The sequence below is a fragment of the Pinus tabuliformis genome, chromosome 6, assembly GCF_031772625.1.
Source record: "Pinus tabuliformis cultivar Carrire ecotype Pingquan chromosome 6, CPIR1, whole genome shotgun sequence".
Classification (NCBI taxonomy): domain Eukaryota; kingdom Viridiplantae; phylum Streptophyta; class Pinopsida; order Pinales; family Pinaceae; genus Pinus; species Pinus tabuliformis.
The window spans coordinates 1,135,592,490-1,135,615,418 of NC_142292.1; the positions used below are offsets into that span (position 1 = coordinate 1,135,592,490).

A 22,929-nucleotide genomic window follows, 5' to 3' on the forward strand; every position below is an offset into this window, starting at 1 on the left:
ATTCTCTTCACATCCCACATAGAATTTAGGAGGGATTAAAGAGATATGAAGCTAGTGGCAAATTGTGTACTGGCAAGGCGCACAAACTCGTTGTTAGTGAACGTTCTCATCAAATTAAGCACAGATTCAGGATTATATATAAATTTTGTAATGCTTTTTGATGATTCAACAATATCCTTGACAAAAAGAATTTTTCCTATGTCCTCCCCAACATCAAATCAATGCAGAGTACATCACAAGTTGTCTAAAATAAGTTAGGATACCTGCCAGCAGCAACATAATTTGCAGCATTGTTCGTTATGACTTGGACAGGTTGTGGACCCACCTCCTGAATGAACACATCCATAAGCATCCTGCCAGCAGCAACATAATTTATAGCATTGTTCGTTATGACTTGGACATGTTGTGGACCCACCTCCTGAATGAACACATCCAACAAATCACATAATAACCGTGCATCTTTAATTTGTGCAAATGCATCAACATATTTCATAAACATTGACCCCTTGGGACAATTACCCAAGAAGTTAATAAGGGTTCTACTCTTTTGATCGGTCCAACAATGCATCTTATGTGTGCCCACGAGCCCCTAAACTCCTCCAATATCTTAGTGCATTCAACCTTTTCATTCTGAAGAATGTGCTCTCTAAAGTCATCATACGTAGGGGCTTTGTACCCCGGGCCAACAATAGCAATAGCATCAATCATAGGCTGGAAAAAGAGATTGTTCCTAGCAATGTTGAAAGGGATATCACTCCAAAGAAGACACCTGCCCAACAACTTGTCAGCTTCTTCCTTCTCCCTTTTTTAAAGAGTTGATGTGATAGATAGTTGTGCTCCAGGTGTGGTCCTAGGAAAAAAAATGATGAGGCAGTTATGGGGTTGAGTGTAGATGTTGATGTTGAAGAAGAACCAATACCACTCTCACGATCACCTCCCAATACTGCCACTCCACCCCCTCCCAATTGACTCTTCAGAGCTGCCTTGGTCACTTTGGTTGTCTCTATTTCTTCCAATGATTTGAGGGCTCTGCGGATGATTTCTGGATTTGTGTTTGTGCAAGGCCCTACCTCATGTCCAAGAATTTGTGCAAGGTAGAACTTCAATCTGTATACCCCCACATAACTTGCAAGTCAAATTTGATCTGTTAAACCCTCCATCAAGTTCACCAAATTCCCACATAGAGTCCAATTTCCTTGGCATGATTGTAACTTTGTTGAATCTTAAATTTTAATATAAGATTGAAGTTTGAAGTTTGAACCTAGAGCACAAGAAGAATTGCAAGTTTAACAAATGAAATTAAAATTTATATACAACATTTTAAATTTTTGACAAAAAAACACCCTCAACTCAATGCAACAATAATGGCAAAAAAAACGGCCACGGGGTCTTGGATAAATAGTGATTGGGTGCTCTGTTAAGGCACTCGTTGATGTGAAGCCATTGGTTCAATTCCCCACCTCGATCGGGGTGATATATTGGATATGGTGAAGATGTAGTCCCACCAAGCTTACAAAAAAAAATAATGGCCAAAAAAACACATTCAAACCCAAGCAAAAATCATGGAAAAAAACTAGGGCACAAGAAGAAAATTAAACAAATAAAACTAACAATCAAAATTTTGCATTTTTGACCAAAAAACCCTCTCCATTAAATGCAACAAAAATGACAAAAAAAACACATTCAAATCCAATCAAAAATCATGTAAAATATATGGGTAGTAGAAACCCAAGAAAAAGACAAAATATAGGGCCAAATTTGATGCCCATACCTGAAAACCACGCTCTGTTGAAGAAACCTGGTCCAAACTTGGAATTTTTTGCTTGGGATGCTAAATTCCTTCACTTTTCTCCTCTCTTGCCCTTGTCGATGAGTTCTCCTCCTCCTTAGCTCTCACCTCTGCTCATTGTCTGCAAAATGAAAGAAGAAAAAACAAATTTTAGCTTTAAAATCGTTCTGCCTAGCGATTTTTACCCATCAACTCGCGAAAAAATGGCCAATAAAATCAGCCAATTTAATCGACATCACGAAAAAATCGCGATGTTCGCAACACTAGATTTACATTAATGATTACGGAAATGTCAAATGATAATTCTGATTCATAATAGTCTAATACAAAATGATGATCATATTTAGATGCATATTTCATCATTATTAATATTTACTATTTACTAATTTAGTTATTGAAATATTGTTAGGATTTTATTTTTTATTTGTATATATTAAATTTTTAATAATTTTATAATTTTTATGACTCTAAAGTCCCCCCGTTTCCCTGAAATTTCCCTAAATGTTTGGGTTGCCTATACATCCCCCCTTCTGTGTATCCTCGCTCCCGCATTTTCCCGTCCTGAAAACTCGATGGAACGTTAAAGAGAATATGACCTGTGTTCCATATGCTAGTGTAGTTGGAAGTTTGATGTATGCAATGATCTGTACTAGACAGGGCATTGCACATCCAGTGGAAGTATTAAGCAAGTATATGTCAAAACCAAGGAAGGAGCATTAGATAGCAGTAAAGAGGGTTTTCAGGTATTTGTGTGGCACTACTAGTGATGGATTGTGCTACCAACGAAGACCAGGGTTGGACGAAGTGTTGGACATACATGGCTTTCTTAATGCAGACTCGGTTGGAGATATGGACCATAGAAGATCTACAAGTGGGTATTTGTTTTAACCTATATGGAGGAGCAATTAGTTAGATGAACAAGAGACAATTTGTAGTGGCACTCTCAACTATAGACATCGAATACATGGTAGCCACTTATGCAAGCAAAGAAGCAATATGGTTACAGAGATTGTGTTCAGACACTATGTTGGTACAACAAGTTGTAAGGATAGATTCTGATAGTTAGAGTACAATCTTCCTGGTGAAGAACCTCACTTATCGAACCATAACTTATTATTAGATTTTATTTAATATAATTTAATCCTAATAATTGATGTTATATTTTAAAAATATTATTTTTCAAATCTAACCATTTATTATAGTCGTTAACTTAACTAAGGGTCTCTACATTGCTCTCTATTTAAGTTGGTGCCATGCTCTGCCTCTTCATCTTGTCCTGATGATGAACCACACAAGATGGTTCAAAACATGTCAATAAAAATTCTCCTATGTGATCACCACCGAAAGTTTTTTCTTAATTATTCAATAAGGATCACAAAAGCCTGAATTCAGAAACCTCGTTCATCATTATAAGACAAAGCGTATTGATGTTTAGTGCCACTACGTGAGAGATAAGATTGAACTTCTCCTAGCATAGATAAACAATGGGCATTACTTCCTTGGATTGTTGATCATGTACTGTGATGCCCCCCTGTATGCAAAGAAAACAACAGGTGGAAAAATATTGGATATGTCTTATATTCTTCACATGACCACCTTCACCCTTTGTATGTTGTGTCGGGCATAGCAAGAGGGGTCATGGGGGGGTTGTTAAGTTCCTATAATAATAGGGATCATAATTTTGAATTGACTATGTTAAGTCTTGTAATATTGTACATACCTTTTCTTTTCTGCAAATGTTTTCCCATATTAAAAAAATGTAAAGAGGGAATGTCCTAAAGGAATAATCAAAGGACAAAAAAACAAAGATCAAAAAAGAATATTAAATATGAACCCCAACAAAAAGAGATAAAAATAGATCATGAAAGTGTGCACATTCAAATGCCACTCCTCTTAGTTTACTTTTTGCAAATAAGATTGTGTGCAGCGTGTCAAAATGCCACAATCCATGATGATCAAACAATTTAATCTTAATTCATTCATGATTTAAATTTCATGCTTATAGATAGAGAATAAAGATCTAGCCAAACTGTTTAATCTTGGCAGATCAGTAGTTAGGTAGAAAATAATAATGAGCTCATCAGTTTAATCTGAGCCATTGGACGTTATAAGATTAGAATTAGATAGTTTGCTTATCAAAAGAAAATAAAAGGGTCAGCAAGCTCAAATGCACCCAATAAATGAAGAAAAAATGTTAGGGTAAATGATGGGTAGGCAGAAGCAGTTTGCACAAGGTATGGAAAGCAGCAGTTGGTTTGTTTCTTATCACTAATATCTTACTAATTTCCGCTTCCTAATTCCAAAAATCCCTTCCCTCATCATTTTCCCTTATTCTAACATATTTCCCTTGTAAAAATATCCCTACCCCTTCATTTTACCTTTCCCCCTATTTCATCTCATTTTCCCTAGTAAACCCACTAAAACCCCCTTATCCTAAGTTATTTCCTAACCTATAGTCCCGCTTTATGTATATTACCCCCCCACTGTATAAATCCCCGACCCTCACTAAACCTTTGATTATATGTAACCCGCTGCATTATTAATCCCCGGGCCCCGCCAATCACACCCCGACTCAGTCCTTGCAACTCTATTGCGTGATAGCCCTTCGATCAACTGCTCCCAGATCCGACAACCCATATCCATATCACGCGCTCCCATCGTCCGATAGTTAAAATTCCAAAAGCACGCGAGATTTGTGGTTTTGCCCGAGCGCTCTTTTGCTACGTTTCAACCCCACGTTATATCACGTGCTCTCAAAAAATACCGCCCTCCACTCAAAAGCAGTGCGATATGCCACAAAACCACCTCCCGTTCCACGGCAACCCCCTCAGAAGACTAACCTCCAACTGTCTCCTCCTGCCCGAAAGCCTCCTTCAACTGCTTCACTGTGTATCCCCGAAAGCCCTATCATCCATTGTCGTGCGGTAAACCATCTAACCGCACCTGCAAAATGTGAAAAATCACAGAGCTTTTACAATATGAAATTCTGCCATTCCCTTATCTCTGTTTAAAATGAATAAATGAAAAGCCTTTTCCAAACAGAATTGAGCCATCCACAACCCAGACTTCGTTCATAGACATCTCAGTTCAATAAAGCCATTGATTGCCTTCCCCGCAAACCTATGCTTTATTAATGATTGTTTTATTTTGCAGGTAATTAGCAAAACGGGGGCTTGGACAAACATTGTTGATACTAGTTTCAAAACCTATTTACTCCAAGATTCGCAAGGAAATGTATTCAAAGGCTTTATTCCTAAGGAAAAGACAATTATCACAAAGCAAAAAGAAATCATTTACACAAAGGCAGTAATGGTTAAAACAGAGATAAATCCCATAAAGTAAAATATATATATATATATATATATATAATCCCTCTTTTTACCCCTTACTTCACCAAACCCTATTAATATAAAGTTTTGGACTTTATATTAATTTCTCCCCGCAAGCCTATACTACCTCTTCCCCCTGCAAAGTCAACCAATGGCCCACCCCGCACTAAGAATTAAACCCCCTTCATTTTTATTTGCCTCGAGATTCGTAAAAACAAATGAACAGTTAAAATTCCATATCGCATGCTCAGCTCATCCAACACTTAACACTCAAAAAGCACGCGAGATTAGTGGTTTTCCCAACCCATCTTTTTACTACGTGGCAGCCCCACGTTATATCGCGTCCTCTGAAAAAATACCACCTACCACTCAAAAGCGGTGCGATAAACCATTAACTGTTTTGGTTTTGAATATTATAAATGTTACGAGAATATAGAGTGGATTAATTTCAAGTGAAATACAGAGATATGAAAATGCCGTAATATTTCAGAGCTACGGGTGAAACCATACTTGAGGTAAAATTATATAGCTACAGGCAATATGAGACTAAGGTTGTGGAATGATATTCAAAGGTAAAATGGTTTTACAGCAACACATGAAAAAAAATTCATGAATGCCATGAATTTATCAAAGGAAATAAAAGGGAAAATTTCACATGAAATTAATGTATAGGAAAGCAAAGATAACATTCATGTAAATGCATTTCATGATAGAAGATTAAGGTGAAATCAATTTACAGATTTAAAATCATGTTGCAGGTGAAAGTAAAAGAGTAAAATGAGAATACTCTTCCAACCACACAAATCAACACATGGTTTTGTGGTTACCTCTATTATTTCTTTCATGACAACCCTAGGGAAATTTTAGAGTGATAATAGGGGTGACAAATCCCCTATTCAACAACGTTGCAGGGAGGTGAAGCACCACCTGATCGAGGGGTTCACAAGGGGTTGGAAGTTTGCCTTACATGTGACTATGAGTGAAACACCCCAAAAAGAAAATTGGGTGATTTTTTGTGTCCGCTCTTTGTGGTTTGTGACACAAGATTTTTGCTTTTAACAACTTTGTTGTGATGATTTTATATATCTTCCATTTTTAATACAAGCCTTCCAAATATAATGAAGCAATAGGTGAGAAGGTATGGAAAGATGCCATGGTAGAGGAATACAACTCCGTCTTGAATAAGTCTAGAAGATAGTACCAAAACCAACAAGGAAGATAGTGATTACTTCCAAGTGGTTGTAAAAGGTAAAGCATGTAGTTGATGGTAATATTGAGAAGTATAAGGCAAGATTCGTTGAAAGGGAACTCTCCCAAAAAGCGGGGGTAGACTATCAAAAGACCTTTGTTCAAATTGGCAATGATACTTCCATCAGAACCATTATGTCTTTTGCATTAGTATTTGAATAGCCTTTATATCAGATGGATGTTAATAACGACATTTATTAATGGTCTAATTGAGGGAGAATTATACAGTAATCAGTCAAGAGGTTTTGAGGTTCATGAGTGGGATACCCATGTATGCAGGTTAAAGAAAGCCCTTAATGGGTTGAAATAAGCACCACATGCTTGGTACTCACAGATTAATGAATACAGATAAAGTTTGGGCTTCGCTAAGACTGATGTAGATAATGACTTGTATTATTTGTTTGTGTAATCCACTATGGTTTTATTATTGTTGTACGTATATAGCATTATACTTTAAGGTAGTTCATATAAGCTCATAGCATGGTACAACAAGACACTGGCAAGTGGATTCAACATGAAGGGCTAATGCTTATACACTGTTTCTTGGGCTTTGAGGTTTGGTAGAGTCCATGAGAGGCGTTCCTATGACAAGGTAAGTATGTAATTTAGATTCTGAACAGATCTCAGATGTGGAACTGTAAACCCTTGGCCCTAATCTAAAGTTATTAACAGATTCAAATTTAGTTGATCCATTAATGCATAGACAGTTGATAGGTTCCCTCATGTATCTGGTAACTACCTAACCTGGTATTTCTTTTCTAGTAAACACATTGAGCTAGTATATGGTTAAGCCAAGGTAAACTTACTGGGTTGCTGCAAAGTAAGTTGCTCTGTTACTTGAAGGGCGCAGCGTATCATGCTCTGAGGTAATGATTTGATGCCTCATGGTTTTGTAGATTCCAACTGTGCTGGAGATGCAAGTGGCAATAAGGGTACTACAAGGCACTGTTTCAGTTTGGGTTCAGCTATAATATCCGGGTTCATCAAGAAGCAGGTGGCAATGGCACTTAGTTTGGTAGAGACAGAGAAGGCAGCCAATTCTCCTAGGTGTGAAGCCATCACAGTTTGCAAGTTGATAGCAGAGTTGACTGATCAGATGTTAGGCCCTACAGTGATTTATCAGGATAATCATAATCTGAGAATCCAGTGTTTCTTGGTCATTCAAAGCAGATCAATATTTAGTGCCATTTCATCAGACACTTGATAGAGGATCAATGGTCCTGGTTTATGTTCCTTCAAATTCCCAGGTCACTGATACTTTGACAAAGACCTTGGCTAAGGGAAGTTTACGATATAGAGGGCGAGACTGGGCATTGTAGAGAACATCTTCGCAAAGAAAAGTTAAGAGTTTTCCTGGTTGCATGGCAGTTATTCACATTTGAGCAGCACAGTTCAGCAGTACCTAAAGACGTAGTACGGTAATTGAGACGGGCATAATTTTAGAATGCTCTCTAAGTGAGGTGCATGCATGTGTTGGAAATTGTAACTAGGTTTGGTCATAATTACATCAAGAAATTATTTATTTGTCATAAAGAAAATTTGAATTGTATTATGTCCCATTTGGACAATTAAAAGAAAAGAAAATTTAAATTTTATAAGTGATATTTGTCCCTCAAATTGCCAAGTCAGCCCTCCTAGGAGACAGGTCAGCTCAGCCCTATGAGGCACCCTTTCAGACGTGAGAAACAACTATATATATGCCAGCGTGCTCATCCATTTGGGCTGAAGTTCATGGATAATCTGAGGAAAAGAATTCAGATCTGTGTAAAGTAATTTGAGGCATATAACTATGGAGCAGAACGAGCTATTAAAAGACATTCCTCTGTTGATGATTCGTGCTTTCCTGTGGCAAGAACTCAGCGATTTTCGGACCCCATGCAGTACAGCACTGTAATTTTTGGACCCTCTGTGGTAAAGTCCTGTAATTTTCGGATCCTCTGAGATGCAGTACAGCTCGGTGATGATTTTCGGGCCTCCTGTGGACAGACCTATGGACAATAGATATGATTGAAGATAGATGTGGCAGTTTTCATGATGTCTGGATGGAGGGCTGGCTTAGCATTTGGGGTCATTGATTTGACTTAGATTTCTCTTGACTCTATAAAAAAAGGATTGATGGGTTTTCCTCTTGGTCGGGTTTTGCCCTGACCTCTGGCCTAATCTCTTGTGTTCTTTGTCTCTTGTGCACTATGAACTTAACGCTTGGTAATTATTTGATGGAGAAGATTAACTAACTAAGAAAGAAGAACTAATAATAATGCTCACAAGTAATTATCATGTTAAAGAATTCAATTATCACACGAATTCCAACACCACACACCCTCTTCAATTCTTTTCTCATATCTTACAGTTCAGACTTAGAAGTGCCTATTTTAGGAATTATGTTTAACATTTAATGGCTATTCTTAATTTCGAAGAAAAGCATGGCAGATGAGGTTTCCAATTTTAAACTAGGGCACATCATTCTAGGAGTGAAGCATTCTATTCTAGGCGACTTCCACATGTAGCCTGGGAAACATTAATCAGGGTGCTCCAATTTTTTATTAATTGATGTTAGTACTTTTCAGTGAGTTTATGTGTTTTCACTTTTCAGACATAGCATACAGAAGTAGTTTTGTATGAAGTTTTTCCAGCTTTCTAAGGTTAACAATTTGCAGGTCTGTTTACCATGTACTGAAATTAAGCAGTCCATGACTGCTAGTCAGCTCTTTGCAGACTAAAGCATGAAGAACAATTGGCTTTTGCAGGACAGGTACAATTAACTCAATGAGTACAGTAGGCAAAGGGCTTTCATGATAATCTCTTCGTAAAGGCTTTGATCTTTACTAAGAAGGAAAGGTGGAGAAAGGGACTTTGCAGAGCAAAGCCAGTATAGGAGGTTATATTATAAGGAAGGGTTAATCATTTTATTTCTAGAGCATACTCAACATGCAATTGAAATAAACATGTAATAAAAAGGAAAAGGGGAGATTCCTCAAGATTTCAAGCACATTTAGTTTCCAAGTTATGAGAGCCATTACAGTTTTGGCCTTTAACAAACAGCCTGGTTCACCATTCAACTCGCTAATGACAAGTTTTATCTTTTTAAGTTTAAGTTTTCTCTTCCTTCTCCAATAACATGGATTTGCAATCCTCCCTGTAATAATAATTAACACCAACTAGTAATCTATCACTATTCCTCGGTTATTTTGGTTTTAAAGCTGGCATTCTTCTGAGAGGCTGATTTATTAAAACAAACTAAAACCATGTTTTATCCAACAATGGAGGATTGGAGTAGCAAAATTGGGGGGTGAATAACCAAATTAGACAGAATGTTCAATCTTATTGTTAAGGAGGTCGTCTTTGAGTTCCAGGTACAAAGACATTTACAAGAATTTTAAACACAAGGAGGATATCGATGCAGCATGAAAGATAGGCACAGCAGTAAATAAAGAAAAACAAAGAGCCTTTCAGTTGACTGAAACAGTCAAAATGTAAATAAAACAGCAGGTATTCCAACCTTCCAAACATCGTGCTTAGGTCTAATAAAAATATGGAAAAGAACATGCTGTGTCGTGACTCACAGCTTTTCTTATCTATAAATTTGTAAATATGTGTTAAAATTGGCAACTAGGGCCAAACTCCATGTGAGTCATCTTATTTATGGCAGCTGATATTTTTCTTGGATCCCTCTCATCGAGAGGTGTTCCGATTCCGATAAGTATTCATGGAGATATGAATTTATTAGTGTTATAACTTATGGGACAATTCGTCAAGGTCAGCCAGCAAACAAATAAACCCCACTTGTGCTCAACGTTTTAGTATAAATAAAGGAGGACTTCAGGTCATTTAGACTCATCTCTTGTGATCTCACTCTCCACTTGTTTTGGGTTTTTGGTGAAAGAGGACGTCTAGAGGAGATGCCTTCTACGCAGCCCAAAGAAGGGTCATCTAGGAGAGCCCTAGCCGCAGACTTGTAGGAGATCTGGCCGCAGATCTAAGAGGCCCTAATCCGCAGCAAGAAGAACCCTAATCTGCAACTAAAGGGAACCCTAATCCGCAGCAAAGGGAAGGCCCTAATCTGCAGGTAGAAGAAGCCCTACACTGCCCTACCTAAGGGTGGTATGAAGATGCCCTAGCCGCAGCAAGAGAGGATCAAGAAGAGGACAGTTTGCTGGGTTGATTTGCGAACTGTCCTAGGACTGTTTGAGGGCTATCAAGACAAGTCCGAGTTGCTGGGTAGTGAAGGCCGAAGAGCTAGAGGGACAAAATGCTGAAGAAGAAGGTGTGTTTGGGCATGCGTAGGGACTGTCTCATGAGAATGCTAGGCCACAGGCCTTAGCACACAGAAAGAGCTGCGTAGAGGGCTGTTAAGGTGGACTAGCCCCTCAGAAGGCAGCGTGGACAAAGAGGAGGCTTCACTAGGAATGCTGCAAACCTTTGAGGGTTGGTTTGTGGACTTTCATAAGGATTTAGTGCTGCAGCATGTGCCCTAACCAGGGCTGTCACAAATGCAGACAGATATCAATTCAACAGTGTTTTGCAGGGGTGTTGGATCCTAATTTAGGATCAATACTACAGTTGGTTGCTGTCCTGGAAGGCCACCTAGCTGCTATTGTGTAGGTGACAGCAGGGCCATGTTTGGGTATGATATGCTGGACATATTATGGGACAGAAGCAGTATGTACAGCAGCATGTATAGGTACAACTGTTGCAGTGGAAGCAGTATGTACAGTGGCATGTATAGGTACAACTGTTGCATAGTGGAGGCAATATGTACAGTAGCATGTATAGGTACAACTGTAATGATTGCATCATAGTGGAGGGAGTATGTACAGCAGCATGTATGGGTACAACTGTGAGTGGTGCAGCATAGTGCACTGTGATGGGTACAACCATGACTGGTTGCATTTCCGTGACAAGAGCAGCTCAGTGAATGGGTGCATCATGATGACGAGATGCAGCACGACGGAGAATCAGTGGAAGCAGCTTGTCTTCAACTGATCTCATGTATCATCCTCTTAGAGATTATCTATGCTCTTATCTAGATAAGTCAAAGTGTTGCCTTCTGTTGTAAATGTACTATCTTTCTGTCTCTCTCTCTGCTGAACTATTGAAGAACATATAAGAAGAATTGATCAAGGGTTTCCCCACATTGGGGTTTGTCCCTGGATAGCGCCACATCTTGTGTCCTCTTGTCTTGTCTTGCCTTCTGCGATTTATGTTTATGTTCTACCTGCAGTTTACTTCAATGCTGATGTGATTGCTAATCTGGAAAAGATATTGAGCTAACTATGAAAATTGAAATAAATTGCTCTAAGCATAGAACATACTTAAACTTAACATGGTATCAGAGTTGAGGTGAAGACAATGCCCAAGCAAGAGTGAAGAGCAATCACCGAAGACAGTTAGGAAAGGACAAAAGGATCAATGGGTTCCTCATCCCTCTTCAAATTCACAGAGGGTGAAACCGAAGCAGAGAATATTATCAGAATGGCGCAGCGGAATATGGCCTACCTAAATATCACTTCATTGGAAGACTAGATCTCAAGGTGGAAGGAAAGGCAAATAACTAGTTCAACCATTATGCGAAGGAGTGTCCAAATGGCAGGGACACATCACTTGATGATGATAACAATCATTCCAGGGACATCTTCAATGGTCAGACGAATGACAAGTAATGCAGGTCATCAAGGAAATGGCCGACTCTTCAGAGAAAGCAAGGAACCCCAAGTATGAAGAATCAAATGTTGTTTCTGATAAGATAAATAAGCACTATCTTGTATTGGCCCTCTCCTTCAAATTCTTTGGGAATCTGGCTTATCGATTATAGTGCTTCAAGGCACTTCATTAGATAGAAGGGTGCTCTCTCTAATTTGGTAGAGATGGAAACAATCATGGGATTATACTTGGAGCAGATGCCACCTATCCCGGAAAGGGTGTAGGGAATGTTAACCCTCAATTGAATGAGGGTAACTCGATTCATTTACAGAATCTCTTTTACGTACCTCATCACAAGAAGAGCCTGGTGTCCATTTCGGCAATGGAAGTCAAAGGTTACATGGTGGCATTCATCGATGGAAAGGTACGTGTTTGAAAATGGAATTTTCAAAGATTCTTTTACTCATGGATTCAGGGTTGGCAATTTGTGTCAAGTTGCAGGATGGTCCATTGGGGATCATGACATATCTCATCTATAACACCTGAGATCTACTTTATGAGGTCCTAACCGATGTGACTCAGATGGTGACTTGGATACCTGAATTCAAGAAGAGCATGAAGGTACATGTTTGAGATGTACCGAAGGAAAATCTAACAAGGGGACCATTCCCCTCATGTAGCGGGTCCACAGGTTTATAACAACCCAAGGGGTTTGACATTCATGATTAGGAATCTCATGTATACAGGTGGAAGAAATCCCTCTATGGCTTGAAGTAACACCCCGGGCCTAATATGAGAGGATTGATAGCTGTCTGAAGAAGCTGAGATGCACTAAAAGTGAAGTCGATCCAAACCATTGTTTGAAGGTTGTGGATGATAGACCTCTCATATCGGCACCTTCTGAGAAACGACCTCTTTCTGACAGGTGCAGACCCTCTCACTTGCAAAAGTAAGAGGGAGTTGGATTCCAGATATGGAATGGTAAACTGCAAGGCCGTGACTACCTCGAGGATCTTAACTTTCAGAAGTTATATAGTGGTGATGTCAGACCAGATTTGGGAAATGCCTCTGAGTTTCATTAACTCATCTGCATTGATGTTCTTGGTGAACTTTCGTCCGTATATATGCTTTGCAGTTAGCATGGTGAGCTCATATTTGGTTGAGCCTCACTAGATTGGTGCCAAGAATCTTCTGAGATATCTTCAGGGCACAATCTCTCATGGATTGAGATATACTGCAGGAAACATGAAGTTGCGTGATTATTCGAATGTCGAGTGGGCGGGCAGTGTGGAGGATTGCTAGAGCACTTCTAAGTGTTGGTTCTCTCTGGATTCTGCTTCGATATCATGGATGGGCAGGAAGCAAGAGTCAGTGGCTATAAGCATCATCGAGACCGAATACATAGCTACGAGTATGATCTCGTGTAAAGCTGCCTAGTTGTGGAAGCTCATCAGTGAGTTGTTTGTACACATGATGAATACCACTGTGATTCTTTGTGACAACCAGGTGGGATTCGATTATTGAGGAACCCCGTATTTGATGATTGCTCCAGCATATAGACATCAGATACTACCTTATATGGGATATGGTAAGTCAATGAGCGAGGAGGCTCCATCGCATTGACACTGATGTACAAGTCGTAAACACTTCGTCAAAGCCCCGGGGAAAGGTCAAATCTGTGATTTTCCCGAACGACTTGGAGTTGTTGAGAGACCTTCGTATAAGGGTCCTACATGTTGCATGCACTGAGCTCTGGGAGCTCTGGGGGCTTGGGGTACTTACTGGAGAGATATACGACCACAAGGCAACTCACCCTCCCTTGGTGGTGCACTATGTACAGGGTGACAAGTTCAACCTTTCCCTGTGATACCTCGTGGCAACTATGGAACAGGATGATTAGTTCTCCTGTGGGCCGGGATGATTAGTTCTCTTGTGACAACTATGGAACATGATGATTAGTTCTCCTGTGGGCCAAGATGATTAGTTCTCCCATGGCAACTATGGAACAGGATGATTAGTTCTCCTGTGGGCCAGGATGATTAAATCTCCCATGGCGATTATGGACAAGATGATTAGTTCTCCTGTCGAGGCATCCTACCCATGTAGTCTGGGACTCATGGGAAGTACCTCTCATCTGATTAATGAGTAGGGAAATGGGGTTAGGGACCATAGTAGTACTATCGATGAACGCATCGTTGTATCTACCGTACTCCCTATGCTAGGATGACCTCCATTGATCTGGGATCAACGAAACAGATCTGGGATCAATTTGAGTGGTTTGAGACACTCTCTTGTGATATTGATCTAGGATCAATAAAACTGACTTCGGGTCAATAAGATGAAAATAACTCCGGGTCAGTAGAGAATGGTATGAGACATTCTCGATCAATTATTCTTCTTCATGGTTCAACAGAGCAAAGCAGAACTGAGCAGAGCTCAGCAACGCAGAGCAGAACTGAGAAGAGCTCAGCAAAGCAGAGCAGTGCAAGGCACTGATGGCAGAGATAGTACAGTCGGACATATGGATCAATGGATGGAGTTCTCCATAGTTGAGAGGGAGTGTTAAAATTGGAAACTAGGGCCAAACTCCACGTGGGTCATCTTATTTATGGCAGCTGATATTTTTCTTGGATCCCTCTCATCGAAAGGTGTAGGATTGATCTAAAGATCATCCGATTCCGATAAGTATTCATGGAGATATGTATTTATTACTGTTATGGGACAATTCACCAAGGTCGGCCAACAATCAAATAAACCCCACTTGTACTCAACGTTTTAGTACAAATAAAGGAGGACTTCAAGTCATTTAGACGCATCTCTTGTGATCTCACTCTCCACTTGTTTTGGGTTTTTGGTGGAAGAGGAGGTCTAGAGGAGATGCCTTCTACGCAGCGCAAAGAAGGGTCATTTAGGAGAGACCTAGCCGCAAACTTGTAGGAGATCTGGCCGCAGATCTAAGAGGCCCTAATCCACAGCTAGAAGAGCCCTAATCCGCAGCTAAAGGGAGCCCTAATCCACAGCAAAGGGAAGGCCCTAATCTGCAGCTAGAGGAAGCCCTACGCTGCCCTACCTAAGGATGGTATGAAGATGCCCTAGCCGTAGCAAGAGAGGATCAAGAAGAGGACACTTTGCTGGGTTGATTTGCGGACTGTCCTAGGACTGTTTGAGGGCTATCAAGACAAGTCCGAGTTGTTGTTCAAGGGCCGAGTTGCTGGGTAGTGAAGGCCGAAGAGCTAGAGGGACAAAACGTTGAAGAAGAAGGTGTGTTTGGGCATGCGTAGGGACTGTCTCATGACAGTGCTAGGCCGCAGGCCTTAGCACACAGAAAGAGTTGCGTAGAGGGTTGTTAAGGTGGACTAGCCCCTCAAAAGGCAGCGTGGACAAAGAGGAGGCTTCACTAGGAATGCTGCAAACCTTTGAGGGTTGGTTTGTGGACTGTCATAAGGGTTTAGGGCTGCAGCACGTGCCCTAACCAGGGCTGTCACAAACGCAGACAAATATCAGTTCAACAGTGTTTTGCAGGGGTGTTGGATCCTAGTTTAGGATCAATACTACAGTTGGTTGTTGTCCTGAAAGGTCACCTAGTTGTTGTTGTTGTTGTTGGTGACAGAAGGGCCATGTTTGGGTATGATATGTTGGACATATTATGGGACAAAAGCAGTATGTACAGCCGCATGTATAGGTACAACTGTTCCAGTGGAAGCAGTATGTACAGCAGCATGTATAGGTACAACTGTTGCATAGTGGAGGCAGTATGTACAGCAGCATGTATAGGTACAACTGTAATGATTGCAGCATAGTGGAGGCAGTATGTACAGCAGCATCTATGGGTACAACTGTGAGTGGTGCAGCATAGTGCACCATGACGGGTACAACTATAAGTGGTTGCATTTCCGTGACAAGAGCAGCTCAGTGAATGAGTCTAGCATGATGACGAGATGTAGCACGATGGAGAATCAGTTGAAGCAGCTTGTCTTCCACTGATCTTATGTATCATCTTCTTAGAGATGATCTATGCTCTTACCTAGATAAGTCAAAGTGTTGACTTTTGTTGTAAATGTACTATCTCTCTCTCTCTCTCTGCTGAACTATTGAAGAACATACAAGAAGAATTGATCAAAGGTTTCCCCACATTGGGCTTGTCCCTGGCTAGAGCCACACCTTGTGTCCTCTTGTCTTGGCTTGTCTTCTGCGATTTATGTTTATGTTCTATCTGCCATTTACTTTAATGCTGATGCGATTGCTAATCTGGAAAAGATATTGAGCTAACTATGAAAATTGAAATAAATTGCTCTAAGCAAAGAACATACCTAAACTTAACAATATGCTTATCTGTAATTCTGCTCTATGTCACAGGGTTCACCAAATTTGAACTTCAAAAAACTTGCAGGTTCATTGAGGTTCGGTAAACCTCAAACTAAACCCCAACAAACTCAAATCGCTGCTGAATTAGAAATGAAAGATAAATTTCAATTCAGTTTCACCAGCTTGTTTTTAGGTAATTTTATATTAAAAAAACGAATAATACTCCATTCTGAACGTCTAATCCTATGATCTATCACCATGCACTTCTTTCACTTGGCATTGATTTACTGGATGCACCACTGAAGCAGACAACCATGGTTCAGTCAACCCCTACCTTCGATTATCACCATGTGGCATGGAGTTAGTTGTGGCTTCTACAGGGCTTTCTCGAATCCTGTCATGAGCACCCACTCTCAAGGAAAAAGCTTTGCAGCGGGAAATCTTTATCGTTTATACATATAGAAGTGAAATGATCATATTTGCCCATTTTGTTGCCTTATATAATGTTAAGAAAAATAATGAAACATGTGAAATGTTTGGCAGATGAGATGGATAGTTGATCGATGCAAAACCTCTTTACTATTGAAATACCGGCGCAACAATTCCTTTATTATTCCGCTGCACAATCTTTGTAAACCCTTTGCCACACATACCTAGATGCGGGATATGCAAAATAAGACTTGCGAGTCGCATGCATGTTGTTTTTAGGTATATACCCTAAAATGGGTACAATTACCCTTGAAATTGAGTGTGACCATGTTTGTAAACCCCAAAAAAATCAAATATGTTTAAAAAAAAAAGAAACATAAAATGGAATTACAAGAATGTGGGCCCAAAGTTGATAACCTTAATCAACCACTTGCAAGCCTGCTTTGTTTTTCAAACTTCATTCATGTTCGGAAAGAACTGTGTTGTTAACATAACCAGTAACTCTATGTCACTGTAATTACTCACTCACAGAATTGATGATTGGATTTTAGTGTGATTAAATTATTGGTTACAAAACATAACATAAGATTTTATCATGATTAAGTGTATGTCTAAATTTAAGAACAACATTGACGATTGGACTTTATCATGATTATATTCCTCATATATGCTTATTGACCATGATTCTTACACATATATGTTTATTGATGTTGATTTCTTATTATTTTATATTGTGTGTAGCTGCATTTAATGGTGAACCTCGTCCAAAACTTATAAAATAAATTTAACCCGATGGCTATCAAACCCAAACCATGTGAAATAGTCTGCTATTAATTCACAGTAAGATTTAATGTCTAAACTGGTTATTTATGAATAACAAGAAGTCAATTTTATAGCGAAAAGAAAATCCAAGAAAGAGATTGCATGGAAGTCAAAGCACGTCTTCAATAGTACACCTCATCTGCATTTCTTTTATCAGTTCTCTCCCACTTTGTCATCATGCATGGACAATGAGAAAATAAGATTCAGCAAAACATAGTGATGAACAACTAATGCTCTATAGAAGCAGTATTTACTGTAAGGTGCAAAAATTAAATCAAATTCTACGACCATGAAACTGCTACTCCTTCCTATCAAGACTATTACAAATGGGCCAAAAAAGGGTAATCCCAGTTCTAGAATATAGATTCTAGAAGACAAATATGATAGATTTCAAAATCAAGTTACCTGTTCTATTTGATTGCTTTTGATATAAATATTACTTATTGATCAAGACAATGCGTACAAGAGGTAAGAGATACTGCTAGAGATTCAGACGCAACAACCAGCTGGGAACTAACAACAATAGGTTGAGGAACTTCATCTCAGATTTTATATCTTAAAACCTATTTCCAAATGCATTAACAATGTCCCGTATCTTAGAGAGAGCGAGAGAACTATTCAGCTTAAGAGCATCATTCAAATTGGCAAGCTGCTCCAACAAACCAAGATGCACTCCCACCCACTCACACAGTGCGCTTCTGCTGACTGAATAGCTATTTCCATCTAAGATATACTATAGTAGGTCTCTTAAAGTTTTACTTGAATACAACAGGAATTTTTTGTGTACAACGTGCATATAAATTGCTTTATTGTTAGGAATAACTATCTCGAAAGGACTTTTAGCTGCAACTAAGTATACTAGTTCTTAACCAGGTAAGGAGCTATGTTATAACCTCATCATGTTCAGTCACACCCTATTTCTTGGCCAGGCAAGAAACTTTGGAAGAAACTCATCATGTAAACCAAGAAGTTGAATACTAAAACTACAAACATATCCTTGCCAGAAAAATACCAAAAATGTTGTCAGGTAAAATATTGGTTAAAAATTAACTAACAGATAGAAAAAGCTCACATTGTTTTTATTGAGATATTTTATGGTTGGAGTTACTGCCAACGTTACCCCCAATCAAATCAATCTTAACAATACTGCTTGAGCAAAACAGCCCACAGTACCTCTATATGATCAAGTCATATTTCTTAACAGCATCTTATCTGGAGTACTTCAAAAGAATATCTACAAATAGGACAGAATAAAAGTTGTTTTCAGCCAACACATAATATAAGAGAATACCATTGTTGAGAGGTCATCTGTCCACAAAAAGGCAAAACAATATACAAATGACTGTTCATTCTAAAATTATTGCAAAAGAAAGAAACCGAAAACAGAATTGAGAGATATTTTTGGAAACAAATTAAAGCGGGTACGGGATGGGATCAAATGATAACCTGCACAGCGCAAATTATGTTCGCAAGGATGCCCCCTGTTTCCTCTGCTCTTCATAAGCGGGATCGTCAGTAGGAAGCTCGTATCTACATAAGGGGCATGAATTTCGAGAGATTAACCAGGGAAGAATGCAATCCGCATGATAGCTATGCCGACAAGGCAGCTGCTTTGCCAACTCTCCCACGGAAAGCGGATCCTTGCAGATCGCACACATTAACAGAAGTTCAAAATCTTTCTGACCGATCCAAATTGATGGCAAGCTTTCTACCGCAGCCTTGGAAGCAGGAGGAGCCCCTGTCAGAAAATCATCATTATTTTCTGCAAAATTTTCATGTTCATGTTGGTGTTGGAGCACAATTTCATACCCTGCCGCGTCAACATAGTCCTCCGGAACTCCATAATATACATCACCGTCGTCATCTTCTTCCTCGTCAACATCCTCATCTTCTAAATTGAAATTAACAAGCATCTGCATCATTCCTGCGAGTTCCGATCGCTCTAGTAACGGCAGGCTGCGAGAATCCTCCGCATCGGACACCTGCTCTTCTTCTTCTTCTTCTTCGGCCGCCGGAAGGATAATTCCTTCGGTGGATCCAAAGTTGAAGTTAACCTCAGCAGTATCATCAGCAGAAGCAGCAGTAACCGCCTCTTCTCCCAGTACCTCCTCCCATTGTTCATCATCCTCGCTTTCTTCTTCGTCATGGACTTCAAACGAATCCCAGGCATTAAAAGCAAGCATCAGGTCCCCCATCTCCGCGTGTATGCTAGGACAACCATCCGATGGGGCCGTAGGGTAAGGGGAAGATCCACTGTGATCGACTGAATTAGAGCCGACTGATTCCGCATCCGCGGGGTCATCAGCAAGAGCGGTAAAGAAACAATCATTTGCGTCTGAATTTCGACTGAAGCTGAGGCTGTTCTTTGCAGCTTCGTCTAAGTCATTGTCCCTGGGATCGACGTTTCCAATAAAGCTCTCGCCTTCCAATTCGATCTCGTACGACGTAACCCTCCTCCGCTCCTCCAGTCGACCACGGCTCTCGGAATCAATTTTCACCTCAAACTCATCCCAGATCATTCGAGGGCTTTCTTCCCATCTTCTGGAAGTTCCCGGTTCGACCTCACCTTCGCTGGCGGCATAAAAATTCTCGGAAACGCCTAGATTTTCCCATAGCTGCTCCTCTTCTTCTTCTACGATTCGGCCTTCCGGCAAGAAGTGGCCATTAGAATCAATCCCGTCAGAGAAGCAGTCCAAATAATCGACAGCCTTCTCTCCCTCACCTTCATTAGAGTAATTGTGATCGCGATCATGATTATCCAGGGACAGGGCTCTGTAAGGCGAGGAACGGATAACCCCAAAGAAATCGTGGAAGTAGAGGCTTTGGGGCGGTTCATTCCAGAGAAGACGGCTTTCATGGGGGTTTCCACTCCCAAGTCCAATTCCAGCTGCAACTGATGATGATGCATAAATTCGCTCCAAGAAACCTTCTTGGCAAAGGCAGCAGACCGGGTTCGGGTTCGAGTTCAGATTGAGATTGAGGTCGAGGGCCACCCCAGGCTCTGGCGTAACCTCCTTTCTGCATTCGTAGCACCACCAGTACGAGGGGGCCCTCGCCTCCTCCATCTGTGCCTAGACACCAATACCAATAGCTTACCTTACCCCTCAGACACAGACCACGGTGGCGTCCTGCGATTCCAAACTGTGCACACGCTGCGAGTTCGTGTACTTATATGGCATATGTCTATCTGTATCTTTACCATGTATATTCCAATGCAATTTCTTTCTTCCATACATTCACATTCATTGCCTTTTGTTTTGGTTTGGTTCGGTTCGCCAGATGCCAATCCACACCTTCCCTTCGCTTCCCCACAAGGAAGTTACCGAGCGCACGGGTCGTTCGTTAAACACCCTCTTTCAACTACGTTGACACAAGTGTGTAGATGTTAGGAAGAAAGGAAAATATATATATATATATTTTGTTAAAGTTAGATTAAGTTGACACAAGAGGAGATGTTAAGAAGAAAAAATAAAGAAATTATTTTAACCTTTATCAGACTAAAGATAGCTTAGGTATTCTATGCAAACCACAAGTCTATCCACAGACGTATCAAATTTAGTTATATTTCAAATTGAAAGCTTCAATTTATTTAGCCTCAAAGTTAAAATAGTTTATTATTATTATTATGTTGTTGAGAAGTTTGAAAATAATTTAATACACCTCAGAGTTAAAATAGTTTATTATTATTATGTTGTTGTGAAGTTTGAAAATAATTTAAAATTTCGTGTATTAAAGGAATATTTTACAATTTATTAATTATAAAATTCTATTTATATTTTTTTAAATATAATTTTTAATTATTAAATCATATTTAAATTATCAAAAATAATTTTCATTATTTTTAATTAAATATAAAAATAATAATAAATTTACATATTGATATAAAAAGTAATGAGAGGACTTCTATTACAGAGTACTTAGTATAATATAGATATAGTCTGGGCAATTCTTTGGCCTTTGTAGACCACTACAAAAGAAAATACTAATATATAAATAGGAGTTATAAAGTTAGATCAATTTTACCATATAAATTAAAATAATAATTGTGTAATCATATTTAAATTTAATTAATAAGACATAAAAAATTAATTTTTTCTCACAAAAAACTTCTTCTTCTATTGATAAATGAAAAATAGTTAATAGTGACATTTGTCACTTGCTAAAATCATCCATTAACCTCGATTGTCCACAAAAAACTGAAGAAAAAAAAAAAGAGAGAGTCGTAGAGATCCCAATTGAAACAACCCTTTGAAAATAAAACAGAATAGTCAATCAAAGGAGTCGAAGCCTCCTCTTATGAAACATGACGCAGATCAATACTAAGGCTATAGAGAGGAAAAGCTAGCAAAAAACAAAAGGACTCCATGCATAAAAATTTGGTGATCTGCTGAAGGTAGCCAAAAATACCAAACCAAAAGGATATGCTCCAAGAAATGAAACAAGACTATTGCTAGAAGACTAACACCCCTGAATCGTAGATGGAACCATTGACAAGGCAATTATACCAAATCTGCCCAAGCAGGACAGAAGACTATCGCTTTAAAAGAAAATCTGCCATATTATTCTACTCACGGAAAATGTGGGAGAAGGAGATGGAGCTGAAATAAGCCATCAAGTTTTTTATTTGATCTAACCAGTGGAATAATGATGGCACCTCAAGAGAGAAATGACCTTTGGCCCAATCAATAACTGTCTTTGAGTCACCTACAATCAAAATCTCCTCAACAGCCAGCCATGAAGCACACCGCAACACCCCTCAAAGAAGCCCTGTCAAAAAAACCAAAAAGGGAAAATTGTTCAAGATTCTTATATGTCCATTGGCACTTATGAAAAATTGGTCCCCATGGACCAATTTCCATAAAGAAGGTCGTTATTTTCAAATGGGTGGACCTTGAATCAGGGGCTATATTCTCGAAAATGCAAGTGTTTCTACAGCACCAAATGCCCCAAAAATATATATAGAGGTACAGTTATATATTCTTGCTGGCAATATGACCATTGAAGGAAACATGATGCAATTGAAGAGATGTCCACTTGTGTGTTGATCATAAGAGATCTGGAAACCTCCTCCCAAATAGTGATCATGAAAGGATAATGCAATAATAGATGAACAACCTCTTCATAACCGATTGACACAGAGGACAAAATCCCGGACCCTGAAATCCCCTCTTGGCTAGATTTTCCCATGTGAGAATTTGTTTATGGAGCACTAGCCACGTGAAACATTTTAATTTTAGTGGCACATCCCACTTCCACATGCCAGTTAGCCAAGCTGCAAATAACCTTGTTGATTCTGATGGGAGATATATGAATATTCCTCTTTAGCGAAGATATAACCCCCATAAGAAAGACCACCCCATGTAAGCT

General features: G+C 39.4%; 1 protein-coding gene across 2 annotated transcripts; it reads right to left on the reverse strand.

Moving 5' to 3' along the window:
* Positions 1–18,582: 18,582 nt before the first annotated feature.
* On the reverse strand, positions 18,583–20,903 carry LOC149262870 (uncharacterized). 2 transcript variants are annotated; one of them, XM_089425359.1, is made up of 2 exons: positions 19,009–20,903; positions 18,583–18,796 (listed from the first exon to the last, which is right to left on the reverse strand). In XM_089425359.1, exon 1 carries the CDS (start codon positions 20,625–20,627, stop codon positions 19,023–19,025), a length of 1,605 nt encoding a protein of 534 aa, XP_089281485.1. In that variant the 5' UTR covers positions 20,628–20,903; the 3' UTR covers positions 18,583–18,796; positions 19,009–19,022. The 2 variants fall into 2 exon arrangements, with proteins under 2 accessions (XP_089281485.1, XP_089281484.1); XM_089425358.1 differs by having other exon boundaries at positions 18,583–18,870.
* Between the last annotated feature and the right edge of the window lie 2,026 nt (positions 20,904–22,929).

Bases quoted from the DNA above. Each gene is read 5' to 3' on its own strand.
- LOC149262870 (XM_089425359.1), bottom strand. From the start codon at position 20,627: ATGGAGGAGGCGAGGGCCCCCTCGTACTGGTGGTGCTACGAATGCAGA.